Source organism: Rhea pennata, chromosome 9 (assembly GCF_028389875.1).
Source record: "Rhea pennata isolate bPtePen1 chromosome 9, bPtePen1.pri, whole genome shotgun sequence".
In the NCBI taxonomy this organism is placed as follows: domain Eukaryota; kingdom Metazoa; phylum Chordata; class Aves; order Rheiformes; family Rheidae; genus Rhea; species Rhea pennata.
In genome coordinates this window covers 26,229,458-26,248,465 of record NC_084671.1, presented here as the reverse complement: position 1 = coordinate 26,248,465, position 19,008 = coordinate 26,229,458, and the positions used below count along the sequence as shown (strand labels likewise).

General features: G+C 39.1%; 2 protein-coding genes across 5 annotated transcripts in view; one reads left to right on the top strand and one right to left on the bottom strand.

Annotated features, from left to right (window-relative positions):
• Positions 1-736: 736 nt before the first annotated feature.
• The window catches only part of LIMS2 (LIM zinc finger domain containing 2), a 34,931-nt gene continuing 16,659 nt past the window's right edge, over positions 737-19,008 (bottom strand). For 2 of the 4 annotated variants that reach the window (XM_062582302.1, XM_062582304.1), the window contains 7 exons: positions 18,707-18,827; positions 8,547-8,696; positions 7,518-7,668; positions 6,707-6,799; positions 5,839-5,887; positions 5,577-5,652; positions 737-4,735 (listed from right to left, as the gene is read on the bottom strand). In XM_062582302.1, the coding sequence (XP_062438286.1) occupies positions 4,588-4,735; positions 5,577-5,652; positions 5,839-5,887; positions 6,707-6,799; positions 7,518-7,668; positions 8,547-8,696; positions 18,707-18,827 (788 nt within the window). In that variant the 3' untranslated portion in view covers positions 737-4,587. The remainder of the gene's footprint in view (positions 4,736-5,576; positions 5,653-5,838; positions 5,888-6,706; positions 6,800-7,517; positions 7,669-8,546; positions 8,697-18,706; positions 18,828-19,008) is intronic. The other 2 variants (XM_062582303.1, XM_062582305.1) reach the window with 2 other exon arrangements.
• Positions 10,669-18,232, top strand: GPR17 (G protein-coupled receptor 17). The gene is made up of 2 exons (XM_062582301.1): positions 10,669-11,080; positions 15,428-18,232. Exon 2 carries the CDS (start codon positions 15,462-15,464, stop codon positions 16,494-16,496), a length of 1,035 nt encoding a protein of 344 aa, XP_062438285.1. The 5' UTR covers positions 10,669-11,080; positions 15,428-15,461; the 3' UTR covers positions 16,497-18,232.

Genomic DNA, 19,008 nt, shown 5'->3' with positions numbered 1-19,008 from the left:
ACTTGCCAATGTATGCACAATGGTTCCTTTGTTCCCTTGGATATGTGTGTGCGCAATTCAAACACTAATGGGAGTGTTGTACATGCATGGCAGGGAGAAGAGCCCCACTCACTTTGTGCATCTAAAAGAGTGCCACGCTTGTCAGAATAGTTGATCCTTTTGCAAGCAATTAGATATTCCTGCTGTAATGTCCATTGCTGGCAATGGAAACTTTGAGAGTACTGGCTTCAGTTGTTCAGTCATCCTATTTCTGATCCAACTGGATATAGCTGAGAAGCATTCCAGACTTACCTCTACAAAAGAAATTTTGCAGCCATTATGTATTGTTTCTGGTTTTTAAATAAATGTTGTAGAAAATCAGCCATAGTGATGTCTTTTTCAACAAGAAAAGTAAGTATTCACTCCAGATCCGTGCAACTTAAACCTACCAGACATTTAGTATGGTTTATACACGATCATAGCATTCCATCCACTTTTCATATACACAGTATAAGTTGTATGGCATAACCTCTAAAAGAATGATACCCCTTTCTGCACATCATTATCAACCAACACATCACCATAAAAGCAGCAGAGATCTAAAACTTGAATTCAGCAGAGCACTGAATCAGATTTGGGCAATCCTCGTAGTTCCTAGGCAACTCACTCTGGCTCACCATTGCGAATGTGTGGTTTTTTGTTTTTTTTTTAACTATACAATATACAGCCTTTTACACATTTGTTTTTAGTGTGAAGATTTAAAATGTAGTAAAGTTAAGTTTATTACAAGAATATGAACAAGTACAGTATTACAATATTTTAATCCACAGTCACGTTTTGGTTAGAGAGCACAAGCAAAGTGTAATAAAATGACAGCTTCATCCTGTGCAGAATCCAGCCCTGCTCATCAGGGCCTAAACCCAGAGAAGTAGCTGCTGAATCCTTTACTCAGTCTGTAGCATCCTCAGCACTTAATAGTGCTTTACAGACTAGTAAAACTGCATTTGTTTCATGTTTCTCTGCAATCAGTTCCACTACTATCCAACCACTGATTATAAGGGTCAGTCACAGAAGTCTACATAATCCAACACAAAACACATTACTTTAGAAAATCTATACAGAAGATTGAACAATATTTGCCTACATTGCATAGATTGTAAAAATGAAGACCAGCACTCAAGCCCTAGAGAGCAGATTAGCTTGCCATAAAGAAAGGTAATGAGTAATTAACATACCATTTGAATACAAGTAAGCTTCACATACTGTGATTTATAAAAGCATCACTGTTTTCAAGTGTACTCAGTGAATATTAGTGATTTTAATTCAGTATGTATAAATATAAATGTAAACTATAAAACTATGTAATGAGACAGCAGCTTTTAGTAAGGAAAGACTTCTGAGCCGAGTTCAACCTTGATGTAAATCTATGCTCTTCAGTGGTGTGATATCTAGGATGAATTTGGCCCGTGTCTGTTTACAGCAATGGAAAAAAAAAGGCAAAAAAAAAAAAAAAAAAAAAAAAGCACACACCTTTAAGCTTACATTTCTGACAGAGATCTTGACTTTACAACAATACTGTTAGCCTATCAGCACACTAAGGAGAATTTGTAAGTCTGCAGTACCTTCTACTTACTTTTAAAAAAATGTAGACTCAAAGATGCATATTTTTCAAACTTTTTATAAGTTTTTCTCCTATTTGCTCGATTCCTCTGTCTCACAAAATGAACATCAATAATATGCAGTACTGTTACTCTGCGCACTGCATGCTATGAGCAGCAAAGTGTAATAAAAATAACTGCAAAAATTAATTAATAATTAAGGAAACATTAAGGCAACATCACTATCCAGCTATTAAAAGGATTTTTAACATCACTAGTCTTGGGAAATACTCTGAAGATAAGGACAGAATCCAAATCCTACAGAACTGAGCAGTCTGTCAAAGAGAATGGTATCAACTATCCTTTGAACACAGAGGCTAGGTCTACTCAATTTCCAACTCATATTAAGTCTCTATCTGCAATATAAAAATAATTGCATTCAGCTCTACATACATGCATTTTTCATTGCTGAGCTTGAGAGTGGCCTCTGAAAGAATACTATTGTCTGTAGCTGCACAGTCTTTCCATACTTGTAAGTGGGTAATACTGCTGTGTGTTCCTCCACCATCCTTCCAGAAAGCTGAAGATATACAGCTGCTCAGATTTGGCATTAGGCTTGGCCTGTAACTAAGATTATAGGAACAGAGCTGCATGCTTTACGCAGAGAAGAATCTATACAATATAATGAACTGTGTCTTGGTCAGTAGTTTTTGTGCTTTCTTCTACAAACCAAGTGCCAAAGAATAGGCTTACAAGACTGGTTCTTGTAGTGACCACACGCTACTGCACTAAAAGCCATGCTGCTCTATGTGCCTTTGTCTGAAAGACCATTTAAAGGCTAGCAAAAGAACAGGAACTAGCCATATGCTCTCCTAAAGCAGTGACAAGAAAAGCTAATATTGGTGTAATCTACAGTGCAGATTGGTCACAAGAGGAAGGAAGAGTTCTACCTTTGATTAAAGCCCATCTCCCCTCCCAAATGTTATAGTGGATGCTGAATATCTCAGTTAAATGCTTATGATAACTTATGACAGCAAAAAGCAAGGTAGCTGAAGGAAATCTGAATTATGATAGCCAGTATCTAAGATATGTTCTTGCATTTGGAATTCTCATCTGCACATAGTTAACCAGAATTTCCCACCACTGCTGTGACATCACTGGTGCAGTTTCATGGGTAGCAGCTACAGCAAGCATGCTAGTAGATATCTGTACTTTAGCTATTACCTTGTTTAGACCTGATCTGGGCAGAGTGTGATCACAGTGAGGAAAATTTTAAGATTTATTCAGATTTTGACCAATTCAGTTGCTGCTCACATACAGAAAAAGTGAGGAAGCTTTAACATCTTGCTGGCTAACTCACCTGGGGCTGCAGAGTAAAGCCCAACTGCTGTGTTCATTTGACTTAGTAAACTATCCACTTTATAGGAGATAGAAATCATGCAAGGGCTAGAAGTACTCCAGTGCCTTCCAATCCTGTCCACCATGTAAAAAGGGCTAGCACATTCTCCTGCTGTTCAGGGAAACAGATTTTCAGGCTGCTCTGATTAGTTCAGCACAAGAAACCATGCGAAATGCCTCCATAAGTCTCAGAAGCTCACCATGATTATACAAAACGGGTGGACCTAGGAACAGCTCTGCTGATGGCTCACAACTAAAGAAGTACTGAGAATGTTTAAAACTAATAAATTTCTCATCACCTGGGGGTTATACTAGCAGAGAGAGTAGAAGCAGTGAAACTGTACCAGTGATAGGCAAAACTACAGAGCAGAAGGAAACTTTTAGGCAAAAACGTATTCTTAAAATTTACGGGTTCATGTCTGAGGTCTTCCCTTTAAGTACACTCAGATCTTAAGAAGAAAGATGGGAACTCTTATTTGGGTTAAAGTTTTAGGAAAAAAAATTCTGCTTTTTCTGCATGAGACTGCATTTGTTAAAAACTGTAAATATTAGAAACACCTTCACATCATTGGGCTTTCTCGAGAGTGACTTCAGAAGGCATACTCACCTTTCAAATAAAGTGGAAAGGACTGAATGTGAAATTGAACTGCTTAAATTAGTACTGTATTATCAACTGGATTTCACTATGCAAAAGAACAATCAGAGCTCCAGCTACACTACATCAAGAAGTGCCAGCTGTGCCACTGGGTAGGACACACATTGTGCTGTCCACTCAAAGTTCTAGTGCCCATGGTGGGGTAGAGAACAGATTGAGAAAATTATAGAGTTAGTTCCTAACAAAATTTGTCCTTTCCCATAACCACCTCCTGCTTAAGGAAAGTCCAACAATTCTGAAGAGGCTGACATGGCCATGGAGATTGAAATCCTCTTACTGCTGAATAGGGAAGCAGCAAAGTTCTTCAGCTGTCCTACCTCAACACTGGTCTGGAGCTAGATAAGTAGACAGTGCAGAGGCCATAATCGTTGGCCTCTGGGTTCATCCAGTAAACCTGCTAACCAGTAGGACTGTATAGTGTCAGTGCATGCTCAATAGGAATCTGGGCAAAGACCAGTACATTCTGTATGTAGCAAAGTGTGGCAGTTTTCAGAGTATTTGCCTACAGATTTAAAAAATAAAACTTCTTCATGCACGACTAAAGGAGAAACTTCTGTACTTTAACCAAAAAAGAGCTAACCATACATTTCCTCCACCCCTACACCTAATCATTGTTTCCAAGTTCCTTAGACTGTAAGAGGAATGGAGAGAGAACTATGGTTCAACTGAGGAAGAAAAAATTGCATACAATTCAAAGGCAGAATAAGTTGTTATTAACAAATTAACAACCAGCCTGTGAACTGCTGAAGAAGAAATCAGATTTTTCTTCCTGACAGTGTTAATAGACAGTTGCTTGAGAAAAGGGATAGTCAAGATTCAAGCTACATTAGCAGAAGCAGGGGAAGGTACTACTTGTCTTTGGTTCATTTTTTCTTAACAATTCCCTCTGTGGTCAAGAGTTGCTGCGAGTAGCAATTCATGACTGTAAGAGTGCAGTCAGCAGATTGACAGACCTGTTTAAGCAGAGTTTAAATCCAAAGCTTTGGGATGTGATTTCTTGGATGCCAGCTCAGACAACTTCTTCAGACGCTTCTTCAGCTCCAGAGGGAATTTTTCATAGCATTTCTTGCATACCGGCTTCATGTCAAATTCCACAAACTTATTCCTTTAGAAACAAAATGGCTATTAAAATAATATTCGCAAACTATATGCCTGACTTAATCAAGTCTGCGTATGTACACATAAATGCAGTTGTTTGCTTTCTACTGCATGTATAAGTCAGTTCACTTCCTCATCTGGTCATGCAAGTACAGAGATGAGATTTTCATCAGGGAACTGGGGCCTCTGGTACTGCTACTTTAATAAGGAGTGAGATTTTGCAATGCATTTATATGTAACAGCCTAGAATAATAATGTTGTTATCTTAGAATGGAAATGTCACTTCAAAGCACCTCTTTGTGATGAATTAAAGCTCCTTCATATACAAGACCAGTGGGACCAAACCAGCATATTATAGGGTAAGGACTTGAACCCAAGAAAGGGAAATGCAGGATTGCCTTGTTTTTTGCCCTCTTCTACTTATTTGAGGCAACCAGTGTAACATTTTCCTTCAGAATAACTTAAGCAATTTTTCAGTATTATCAATGAGGAAAGTATCCAGACAAAAGAGATGGAAACTGCAGGTATTTCAGGACAGGTAGTCCCTTTAAAGTTTAGAGCCTTCCTTCTGTACCGCTTAATGAGTTCTTCCCTGACCCAACCTTCCCACAGAATAGATTAATGAAGGCAAATAAATTAGAGGCTGGTGGCTCCCAGCTCCCTTTTAGTTCTGAAATCAGTGGAATCTAAAAGCCCCTACAGAGAAAAGGCATTACTGATTAGCTTATCAGTAGCACATTACAACACACTGCCCCTTAGAGAGGCCCTGGCTCATAGCTGCCACAAGCTGATATCCTGTCTTAGGGGCAAAATGTCTCACAATGGCCCAACCATAAGCACTCACTTACTTCAGTGTAAGCTTGATGTTGCAGGTGGAGCAGGAGAAGCAATTCACACACCAGGCCTTGTTAAGAGCTGATACCACTGCAAAAGCAAAAGTATAAAATAAAAGGAAACTGCCAGATTATTTGAATTTGGATTTGTATCCAAATTCAAATGAGGCCAGATGTGAGCAGAAACACTGATGCCTTGCAACTGGGGGACTGCAACAGCTGCACTGACAAATGGAACAGGGACAGCAACCCAAAATACAGAAAGAACAAATCTTACCATCTCCCTCGATCACGTGGCTGCAGTTGTAGCAGACATCTCCAAAGAGCTACACAGCAAAAGAAATAAGAACAGGAACTTATGTTACTGAATGCTCATGCTCCCCAAATCACACAGCTGGTGCAAACATTAAATCCTAACAATCAGTGAATTCCCAGGCACTGCAAAAGCCACCAAATATACTGATTTAAATCTTCTGAATAACTTCTCATACGCTTGCCAAATAGTCTATGTTCATTTGTATATTGTACCATCAAATCCTACAAGACTTTTTTTGTTGATGCCTCACACTCTACCATTGTTATGTGATCTCTAAGACCTGCACATGTGGCTGAGGAAGAGAGAATCAGTTGAGAATGATGATTACTGAAGACGTATCTCCTGAGGCTAAACCAGAAACATCAAAACAAAGCCTACAGCTACTTTTAAAACAGTAACACTTACCTTTTATGAGAGAGGGAGAGACTAATTTCTGACAGAAGAAAAGGCTGTCACTACAGTCATAGAGAAAGATTACTTTTTGATTGGCTCATGAAACACTTTACTTATGATTTAGACAGCACATCATTTATCTTAGGCCAATAGAAGCCAGTAGCCATCCAAGAAGTCTACACCAATTGTTTCAAAGTACAGTTACAGGGATTTTAGTGGCAATGCATGGTGTTTTTTTCGCTTTGATGGGACAAAGAAAAATCAATCTCCCCAAGACACTTCTGTTCTCTTACCAGTATTACATTTCACTTCTACCAAGAAAAGATTTTTTTAAATTAAGCTCTACTTTTTTCATACTGCCTTGTACGTATAAATCCAGACTACCAAAGTATTTGTCAGTCAGAACAAATACCTACATATAGATGGCAGAACTTACCTGGTTATAGTGAGTTTCACAATAAGCCAGTCCTTTTTTCTCATAGTGTCGGTGCCCCAAGAACGGCTTCTCGCATTTGGCACAAACAAAATGCTGTAAAAGAAAAAGTCATTCAGTGGCAGGTAAAGCAACTTCTTCAACACTGGGGAAAGACTTGCATCTCTGGCTGCAATTCACGGCTCAATGCAAGAGACTTCACATTTTAATGAAACTCAGAAAAATGGTGCGAAGAAAGAGGAAGTATTTAGTCTATGGTAATAATTAGTTAATTAAGCATTCTTCTAATGCTTAATTAGCATTAGTAGAACACCTGTTGAAAGCATAAGCATGTTGCTTCTATACTGATAGACTGGTAGACTGTTATCTTGCTTGTTTCAGAGACGAGACCCAAGAACATAAAATATGGTTGGCATGCATGCATTTCAAATCAGCAATAGCACCCCCTTCACAGCTCAGCCCTTAGGAGGCTTAAATCACTAAACACATGGATCACCAAAAACTTCAGGGCATGCTGTGACAAGCCAAAAGTTATATAAACAATGAGCTGAAAAGGCTTAAAAAGCAAGAATCATGATGTCTCTGTCTACATTACAAATTCTAACATTGTTATGACCTTGTTAAGTGGGGGTAGACAGGATGTATCAAACTCTAGTAAGTAAATGCTAACCAGTAAGCCACATCTGCAAGAATCTTTTTAATGCAACTTTTTTGCATGAATTCATACCAGACAGGGATCACCAACATCTATAGCTTCCAAATAGCACTAGCCCTCTTCCAAAATGCCTTCTGAAGGCATCTGAAGAGGCCTCACCTCAACATGCCACTGTTTTCCCAGAGCATTGACCACTCGTCCCTCAATGGGCCTGCGGCACGCTCCACAGATGGGGATTCCCATCTTGTCATGGCAAGGTAGGCAATACAGTTCTCCCTTCAGTTCCCGGGCCTCAGCTGTCAGCTCCTTCCTGAAAATATAAACATATTCCTGAAATAAGAACTCCGAGTGAAGCTCTTTAATGTCTGAGATGAACATTTAATATCTGAGATGAAAGTTTAGTCTTTGAAAGACTAAACTTGAAAACAGACACATTTTGGCCACATTCATGCTATAAATAGTGAGACATTAAATTACGTTAGTGAAATACAGTTATTGTCAATTCATTTTTATAAGCTTTCTCAGTTTGACAGACAAGAGAACATATGTGGAATACCATGTCTTAATATGGCTAGACACTCTGGCAAAAATATGAGCTATACCTACACAGAGCTGTGCAATGCCATATAATTGAGCTGTCTTTGAATGCCATAGCTCAGGTGCAAGGACTGTTTTAGCAGTGCTCAGTACAGAACAACTTACCTTATTCCTCAGCAGTGTTATCCATCCTAGGGGAGTACTGTGCTCCAACTATACCACCTTTATGAGAAGCAACTCGGACAGGAATCAGTACCGTACTGGATTGTACCAGACAGACATACAGCTCTTCAAAACATTTTTTTCTAACCAGAAATGCAAGGTCAAACTATTTTGAATACTCTGTCAAAAGTCATGTTTGGACAACACTATTATTGTAATCTTGATATAGCCTTTGAGCTAAGTTCATACCAAGGAACTGTTTTCACTGTCAGTATAAAATGGTGTTATTTGAGCTTAACATAGAAGAACATCAAACAGCAAAATCAAACAACAATTTTTCTATGCTTTCCTAATTCCTTTTCCTTTTTCTCCTAGAATTTGTTTGATAATGTGAAGGCAGTTAACTTCAAGCCCTGGAAAGGACTGCATTACTGACTATACTGTTTGTCTAACTCTTTTGTTGTCAGGGGTTAGAATATGAGAACATACCCACAGTGGGTGCAGTTAAAGTGATCGGGATGGTAGGAATCATTCCTGAACATCAGAGGTTGCTCATCAATTATCAGGTGACACTTCTGACAGATGTACTTTCCCAGTCCCTTAGCTTTTTCACGGTTATGGCATGGTCTGCACAGATGCCTAGTTGAACAAAGGAAAAACAACGTTAGTAAATTCTGCCCCTCAAGACAAAGTACTTGTGTCTTATTAAAGTGTCTTATTAGTTCAGACTAAGCATCATTTAATTTAGTGTCCTGTCTTTAACACTGGGTGCACAGGAAAGAATACATGGATAGAGCAGGCACAGAGTTATACCTCCTTTGAATACTCCCCTAGCATTCACTTATCTATACTGCATGCTTTATGAACTTGAGTATTTGTATTTCTTATCCTTTGACGACTATTTTCCATAGATTGTCTAATCATATTGTAATCTATATAAACTTGTGGCATCCACATCATACTACACCAAAAAGCAAACATCTCAACTACACAACGCATGAAGAGGCATTCCCCTTTATTTGTTTTGTATCTGCTGACTTTATGTCTTCTAGTTCTTGTATTATAGGCGACAATAAACCCTTAATCAATAATCACCTTTTTCATGCCACTCAAGATTCACAGAACTCTGTCACATCTTGTTTCAATCTTCCCTTCCCCAGTCTGAAATGTCCTCGTCTGTTCAGTTGTTCCTCACTGAGAAGTGTTCCGTATCTACAATCATCTGTCATTCTTCTACATCATCTTTCCAGTTCTGCTAGGAGCTTTTTGAGGGGTAGGTAAGGAAAAACAAGTGGCAACATCCTCTCGCTGTTAGTAACTATGGAACCCTGCCATAGTGGGTTGGATGGAGGGAGTCAAGAAGAGATAATAAAAATCATTGAATCAAAACACGCTGCTAGAATGACTCTACTATGGTTGGATTTCTTAGTCTTTGATAGCTAGGACAAACAAAAGATTCCTGAATTCCAGATCCTCTGTCCATAAACTCCTTTTGTTATAAGTTAAAGAAAACAAAGGAGTATGAAATTTCATGTGGTAAGCATAACTATGTTTCTCTCATGTTCTAGAACAAACATGAAGTGCAGCTCTGTACAGGCACATTAGCCAAATTTCTGGTAGTTGCTTGGGCAAAGACATAAAAGAGACTTCTGAAAAGGCTGGGGGAATCTACCAGTTCTATCCCAATATTTAGAACCTCTGAGGGGAACCTGTTCAGCTTAGTTACCTACCCCTTTGGCAGCAATGCTGTGGGCTGGGAAGAATTTATGCTAAAATAAAGATGACAGCGGAATGATTTCTGCAGGTTTCTTTGTCACAAAACAGCAAGTCTGCTTAATTCCTTTCACTATATCCTATGTGAAACGGAGTTTTACAGGTTATTCTCAAAAGATACCAGGCAAAAGGAAAAATTAAAAAGGGAAGGGTAGATTTACAGCTAAAGTAGTGGGTACATTGCAAGGCGCCTTCTAAAATTCTGCTGTCATGAATCACCCTTAGATCTGTAAAATGGGGATAAGAATACAACACAGATATTGTTATGAGACCTCAAATATTTATGACCCTCAGCTGACAGGCGCCTGTCTAAGTGCTAAGTATCACTATTATTCTCTCCACTTTTTGGGTCCTCCTGTCAGCAAGAGTCTCTCTCCAGGGCTGAAACCACTGTTCTGCCAGACGGAGCCCAGAAAAAGCAGACAGCACCCCATTATAAGGAAACATGCAGCTGTGCTCATCTCAGCATAAAGGCATCAATTTTATTCAGCACTGTCAAATGGAGACTAATTATACAGGGCAGGACACAGGGACCCTGAAGCAAGTGTCCTGAAAGAGACCCCTCTCATTCAGCTGAATAAGAGGCCTTCAGCCATTTGCACTGATAAACTATTATCAACCCCTCCCCATTGAGAAACCCTCTCTGCTGCCCCATAGACCCTCCTCTATTGCTGGCAAAGGAAAGTGTTGGACAAGCTGAGCTGTTACCATAGCAGCCGCCCCTCTTTCTCTCCCCCTTCCCACTCCCACTAGTATGGAATTATCCCATTCTGAAATGTCCTGTTGTGTCTATTAATACCAGACTTCCCCTGAACAATACTTCTCCCCACCCTCCCAAAATAATCAGAGGACTCCAAGGAGTCTGTGTTAAGAGCTTGGAGTTCAGTAGCAGCCTTTAGTAAGCACCATGAACGTAAGAATATTCACACAGCATACACATATCTGTAACAGCAGCAGCTTCCCCGTGCCAAGGGTTCAGCTGGAATGAAGACTGCTCTTCAGTGCTGGGGTATTCTCTCCCCTGCTCTTGTGCGACTGAGCTGATAACGCGCTATCAGAGCTAGCAGGACACTATATAGAGGGTGTCCCTTCTCCACCCTCACCAAGTCGGCAACAGTGTGCTCTTTCTGGAACATCTCATTGTTTTCTCCGTTGCTGCTTCTTTTTGGCTTGCTGACACCAGAAGGAGTTCCCTGAGATTTTCTCCAAACGGACTTCATACCCCACCCACAGGACTGCACCATAAACAGGTAAGAGATCAGCTTCTGTTGGGAGAATAACAAAGGAGCTTTCCTAACAGCACTAGTTCTGGCTGGTGTCAGTGAGGCGGCAAGACACACAGGCTAACAAACATAACGGAAACTTAAGAACAAGCAACATTTTTAAAAGTTCAAAGAAGAATTTCACTATTCTCACTCTTCTTTACTTCACTCCTCCAAAACATTAAAGCTTTTAAACTTCAGTACTTAATGTCCATCCATTTGTGCCAGGCAAACAGACAGTCATATACTATGATTAGCACTCTCTGATGCTGCTTTGGTGTTCACAAGAAACCAATATTCCTAGTTAAGGGGTGGGAGGCTAAGCAAGAGCAATTTTCAAGAGAATGGTTTCAGTCAGACTGTTTATGATGAAATGTATTTCTAGTGAAAGTTAGGGAACATTCCCATTTGACAAAGCACTACAACCATAATCATAAAAACGCAGAATCAAACATATTCCCAAATCAGAAACTCCTCTAGCTGGGAGTAAGAACAGGAAACTCCAAAAACCTTACCATATACTTCAAATTTATCTACAGTGGCATAAAAACAAAACTGCCTAATTAGCTAGGGTGATTAATTTATGATGAGCCATCCATTTTTGCTGCTTATGAATGGTCACATTAGTGACAGGTAGAGCACATGCTCAAAGGGCAATCACGCTGTGTCTATACTGACAGCCTTGTGGATTGATATCTCGCTTGTTTTGGAGCAGAAGAGAAACAGGGCCATGAAATATGGTCAATGTGCAGGCATTTCAAATGAGCACTGACATGCCTCTTAGAACTCAAGCCTGGGATAATGGCTCACTCCAGAATAGCGCTCTGTTCAGCAATACGTAAATCACTAAATATTCACACAACCCCAAGAGCGCAATCCAAGCGGAAAATATGGGACAGTGAGCCAGACTACTAAAGGAGTAGTCTGTGTTGTTCTGTCTGTGGGGTCAAAGCCTCTTGCACCATATAGCTTTGAGCACAAACTACATATCTTGTGCACTTGGAAAAGTTTCTAGTTTGCAGACGAGTATAACAAGCTTTTTAAGGACTTAAAACATGTTTTTTGTAAGCATATCAAATGAAAAAGAAATAAGTTTAAAAGTCAACATATTCATTTTAAATTGATAGGTTAGAAACAGGAAAAAAAGAGAAGTGCAGCTTTAAATAATAATAAAGGGCCTTCCATACTGAATGCAGTTACAAATAAACAAACAATTACTACTCTTGGTAGCTTTTTGTTGGCAATACTTCAACTCTGAAAACCAGTTCAACACTTAATTCTAACAATACATCAGCTTTTTTTCTTAACTAGTCAAGCACTAGGCTATGATTTTCAAGTCAACAAACAGAATTGTAAAGAAAATAAAATACTTGATCAAAATTTCATTCTAGATTAAAACTTAAGCAGAATTAGACAGAGACTCATTTCCCTTTTCCATCATTTCTGACAAGATAATGAAAAATACCTCACTTTACCTTCCTCTCAAAAGTAAATGAGTTAACAGCAGCTCTCCTATAAGGACACTCATTTTAAAAGATAGAATCATCAGTTCCGGGCACAGATCCACTGGACTTTTTGATATCCCTCATATCCTCCTTTCCCCTCCACCCTACGATATTTCCATGATAGAAATCACTGGGAGAACTCTGACAGAACATTTCAGACTGCTAAACCCCTAATATTTAGTCTCTGCTTACTGCTTCACCTCTTGGAATGATTTAAGTCACTATCATCAAGGCAAAAGATATCCCTCTCTGGTTCCTTACACCATCCTTGCCCCAGCTTTTTAAGCTTGTCCAATCCAGCATTTGCTATTTTTCAGTGGTGTCACAACCAGGTATAGAACAATACTTAGCCATCAGACTGCCTGATCACTGACAGGTGTGTATATGTATAAAGATCACCTCCTTATATCCTTTCTGCAGATGAAAAAAAAAAAAGATCATCTAGCCAGAATTTCAGTTAGTAGGTACCACTGTAAATTAACAGCCACTAAAAATGTATGGTCTCCTCCTATTCCTCCTTTAATATGTAACAAAAACCCACATATTTAAACTAATTCCATCCAGGGAAGACAAGTACTTAATACAATCATACAGAAATTTCAAGCTCTTGTGTTCAAAAATACTTGTAGATTTTACTTTTTAAGGGACAAATAAACACTAGGAACAACAATTGTGATGTCCTCTGTAAATCCAGAAAACCCATGCAGAAAAGAGCGAGAATTAACTTTCCTTTTGTGCACGTAAGCAAGGGGAACAAAGAGTTACGGTGCATTTTTATAGAATGAGCTATACTTCAGAAGAAAGGGCTATACAGTCTCCCTTGCACACATACTTTAGTAACTCCAAGACAATAGTATGTTGCCATTTCCAGGACTACAAAGAAGCATGCAGCAGGCAGTAGACAATGAGTACCCATACACTCAAAAGTTGAGTTTCTTTTGTGCCATAAACACGTAGCATACACTGGCAATGCATGAAGTAAGAAGGACCCTCTGTGGCCATATGAAGGAATTTCAGCTTCTGAATTTCATTTATTCTCTTCTCTCTCTTCTGTTGAATTTCATCTGAAATTAGACTGTAAACTAAGCAAATTTTGTCCAGAGTGCATTAATCTCTAGCTATTATAGTTTTCTGTCCACCTGAAAGTGACAGCAGTCAAACAAAAGATGGAAATTACCTTGGAATTTTGTTTCCATTTGCCATATTATTGTTCTGTTCCTAACCTGCCATTTCAAGTTTCTCAGTCAGCCACCAATGTCTACAGACACCTGAATAGAAAGGTCTGCTGGGAAGCTAGAGTCAGTGCCTACTGCCTCAAATCAACTATCTAATGATGTAAGATGTCAGCAGAAAGTAGCTTCTGGCAGAGACTGAAAATTCTGTGTTACAGTATCAGTAACTATCTTAAAACCTCAACATCAGCAGAGGGAAAGGGAGCAGCCTGATCTTAAAGAGAAAACACTTTATACATATTATCATTACTGACAAATATACCAAAGGAAAAAACAGATACTTCATAGTTTCCTTACACAAAAAATAAATGACCAAGTCAAACGGACTTTCTTTCTGTCTTTTGCTATCATTACTTCAGTACTTTTTTTTCCCAAGTGTTTTAAAACCCAGTTTCACTTGACACTGCCTTGGCAATCTCTCTCTCTTTCTGCTTTTTTGTACATTTACTCTGTTCCAGCTTTTTTCAGTTTCCTTAGCTACTTACCTTTTAAAAAATGCTTAAATATTATGAAGTAACAGTCAATCAGTACAAAAGAAATGATAAACATAATGGAAGTATTGATGTGAATTCTAATATACCTCTCAGGAAACCAAGAAACAGGCATAGTACTGGAGATTCAGACTTCCCGCCTTTCCCTACTACCTATACTCTGGGATGATAAATGTATAAAAAGCTGTGGGTAGATGCCCAGGAAGTCTAATCATGGAGTTGATACTGTTCAGGACCCTACAGAAAACCACAAGAGTAGCAAAGTATGTCCAGTTTTACCATGCTGCTACTTGAAAAAGCCCCTCAATGAGCTATAGTGGAGCTTAGTAGCTTTTGAGGTAGAAAGAGATAGTCATGTTGGCAGAAGAAACCGGTAGAGAAGGAGGACTCGTTGACAACAACCAACAGCATGGCTATAACTAGTAATGTTTTCCAAGTCAATTAAGTGTGTTTTGCTGTTCAGATCAGATGCTGCTACCCATCTGAGAAATCTTCTTTGCTATTGCACCTAAAAGTGTTTGCCTTAAATACAGGACTTCAGACTAACATAATTTTCACTGTATATTTTCAGGAAACCTGCACTTTTGAGACTTTTTTAATGACACCAATATCACATCTGTCCCACATCCCTTCCAGGAACAATACACGTACTCCAAACTAGGTCACTTTGCAACAGGTATCTGTGTTCAGAGAAGCTGATTCATTTGGAGCTCTTCAGTCCTAACCCAGTCTTTCAAAATTAAACATAGTAATTACTTTCTAGCTGGACATATATTACCCACTTCCATTTTTCCACAAACATAATACATGAGCATTTAACTACTCTGTCATCCAATAGGTCTCAGCACAGCCTGGATGTAAGTTCATAATCAGCAAGCTAACTCTTTATAGTAGTTCCTTCAACAGAAATTAATGGTCTGGAAAGTCCAACTGAGCAGGAGGTATTCAGAATTTTGTAAGTGCTGCAACTCAGACTGACCTCTCCTATTAAATACTAGTATCAGCAAACACCACTGATTTCCAAGTTTTTTGTGTGTTTGTTCGTGATTTTTTTTTTCTCTCCACAAAACCAGGCTCTTTTGTAAGATACTCTCTCAATTCTTTCAGGTTTCTGCTTTGTGCTCCAAACTTCTTGTGAAAAATGAACGGCCCAGCAGATACTTCAAGCCTGCTCTTCAATTGCACAAACCAATCAATTTTTTCTTTGAAAACTTCAGAGCAATGTGGCAAAGAAACACATCTGGAGAACATCTTTTTTGCCACTTTCTATTTCCTGGACTTCATCCTGGCTTTTGTTGGCAATGCCCTAGCTCTTTGGCTTTTTGTCCGGGACCAGAAGTCAGGCACACCTGCCAACATTTTCCTGATGCATCTTGCTGTGGCTGACCTATCCTTTGTGCTAGTACTTCCCACCCGGTTGGTGTATCATTTTTCTGGTAATCACTGGCCATTTGGTGAAATCCCATGCAGACTCACGGGCTTCCTTTTTTACCTCAATATGTATGCCAGTATCTACTTCCTTATGTGTATCAGTGTTGACCGTTTCTTAGCCATTGTGCACCCTGTGAAGTCTATCAAGCTCCGCAGGTCTCTCTATGCCCATTTGGCATGTGCCTTTCTATGGGTTATTGTTGCTGTTGCAATGGCACCTCTGCTGATCAGTGTGCAGACAACAGAGGTGAACAACACAACAGTCTGCCTGCAGCTCTACAGAGAAAAGGCATCACGCCATGCTCTTGTGTCCTTAGCAGTGGCATTCACCCTCCCATTTGTTACTACAGTGACTTGCTACTTATTAATCATCCGAAGCCTGAAGAGTGGGAACAGAGTCGAGAAACACCTAAAGGAAAAGGCTATCAAAATGATTATCATGGTCCTAGTCATTTTTCTGATCTGCTTTGTACCTTATCATGTCAATCGCTACATTTATATTCTCCATTATGATGGGACCAAGACTTCCTGTGAGACGCAGCGTATTCTAGCACTCAGTAACCGCGTTACTTCCTGCCTCACCAGTCTAAATGGTGCTCTTGACCCAGTCATGTATTTTTTTGTAGCAGAGAAATTCCGAGAGGCTCTGTGCAATCTGTTTTGTGGTAAAAGGACTGTAATGGTGCCTCAAACTTACGAGGGTAAGACAAATGAAAGCTCACTAAGCGCCAAATCTGAACTGTGAGCATAATTCTTGCCACTGCTTCCACGTAAGAACACTCTTCCACCAAAATCAACCAAGAGAGCAAGTGTGCAGCTATACAGACAAGAGACAGCCCATCCAGAGTCAAACTCATTCCTGAGGAGGGAAGTTCTGTCATTTTGGGGGCATAACAATTAGGAAGAATGCCTCTGACAACAAAGATCACATGGTCTTGTCCTATTGAAACTGCAAACAGAAGCACAATAACAGCCAAACTGATTTCAAAGACCTAACACTGCTGGCTGGATACTGAAGAATTGGGAAGGGAACAAAGAAGCACTTAAACGGACAGCTTGTTCTTAGAAATAAAATTCACCCCCTAGAAATATTAAATAATGACTCTGTCTCTGCATAAAGCATACTTTAAAATTTTGTATCATGCCAGCACTAGAGATCCATTCCTGAGGTACCCTGCCTCAACAGATAGCATAGTTGAACCTCTAGTTCAGTTCAGCAAATTCAAAGCATTTATACACCGTAGACAGAAAATTGGTGCTAAATTGTGGCAAGGAGAAGGGAAAAAAAAAAAAAAAAAAAAAAAGTGCACCCAACCAGGACCAGAATTAAGATAGGAGTCATAACCATTAGACTGCTTGCCAGCATTTATTGCTGGAGATGAGCAACAAACATCACACTACCTTTTCTATCTGTCCTTTGCCATGGCCTGAAGGCTTTTTGCAGACAGAAGCCAGGCAACCTTCACTACAGAGCCTCTTTTAGGTAGTTCCTGCAATATATCAGAGATCCTGATAACCATCAAGAAAGAATGGAAAAGGGCTGCTTGGGAATACAACATTCATCGTTACTACATAGAGAATCATAAAATTCTGAACTCCTGTTTTAAAAAACTGCAAAGGAGAAAAGTCAGTATATGAAGAAGTGAAGCCCAATTTGCCCAAAACAGATTCCTCTCCTTGAGGTGTTTTATAATTATGTAATTTCTGTGACTTTATCTGCAGTAAATTCATAGTCTTGCTAAATGAGTAGGTTAGAGATTATCTTAACTATCCTCACCGATACAAATTACATCTAGTGAAATACATCTGTGAATAACGGCCTCACTAGGGAAGATCATGTGGTATTATGAGTAATGGGAAGAAGATCTCAAGAGTTTCCAATAATATCTTCTAGAAGAATACTTCTATGCTACGGAGATAGATGTTACTAGAAATCAGAATAGCTGGGTTATATCTTTTATGTATAGATACACATATGCATGTGCACAAATCCCTTTTCTATGTTTTAGGAATGAGATCCTTACCTTTCAAGTCTGGTCTGTAAATTACAAAGTCAAACATACTTTATCTTGCTAGCATTGCTGCAATCCAGGCTGCTTTCCCCAGAAAGCACCCCAGGAACCGCCCTAAGTGCTATTAAAACAGCCCAATCTAAAAAGCTTAGGTGTCAAAATAAAATTTATTAAGGCCACTTCTAAAATCCAAGGTACAGAAGTTGCATGCAAAATTGAACAGAAAAGGGAGATAGAAAGGGCAACCTGCTGGACAGGGTACTAGTATATAACCTTTCCTTTTCCTTCCTGTCCCTTTTCACCATTCAGTGAGAATATAGATGCCAGGACACTAGTAAGCTTTGCTCAAGATCTAAGAAGGCCTGAAGTTAACTATGAATCATGCAATACTGAATGCTAACTGCTGGATTGTTTTATTTTCTTATCATGATGTGCTTTTTACAAGTATCCTTTTATGTTTTTAATTACTTACTTCTCAATTAAATGCATTAATCAAACTTCAGGACTTATTTTTTTATATTACTGTATATAAAACAAATGCTTTATGAAGACCACAGGAATCTTATACCAAATACGTTTTACTGTAATCCCAGTACTATTCTCTTGGTCTTTTGCTATGCCTTGATCAGCAGCTTACTTGATAAGCAGTCTGCCCAGGATCACATAATCCCTCTGCTTCTCACCTACAGCATTTTGCCTAAAATCCCTTTCTACCCCAGAACCCATTCATAAACTACTACAATTTGATTTTCTGCTTTCTAGTTCACTGGATAAGGAATATTGTTCTTGTTTTTCCATTTTTTTAATTGTTCACTCCTGAAAGCTTCTTCTGCACCTTCACAAGCTTTACATCCATGCTTACAACCAACTGATCACTCTCAACATCTCACTGCTATATCAACAAAATACTAACAAAAGCTTTAGAGCTCCTACTCTTTCTCACCTGCCTGCATTCTTCACAAAACCCAGGTCAGCAAGGGCCACATCACAGAGCTCACACCGGAAACATTCTGGGTGCCAGTTATTATTCATTGCCTTGATAACACGCCCAATGATGAACTCACCTACAAAAGGAAAGCAATACCCTTAGATGCATATACAAAATTGTATCAAAAATCCGGTGCCTTTCATCATTCTTTAGTTTTAATTCCACAAGAACTATTATGCTCTCAACTTTGGAAGAAACAGTTCTTCCCACAACCAGAATACAGTAAATTACTGCTGATATCATGCTTTGCTTCTATC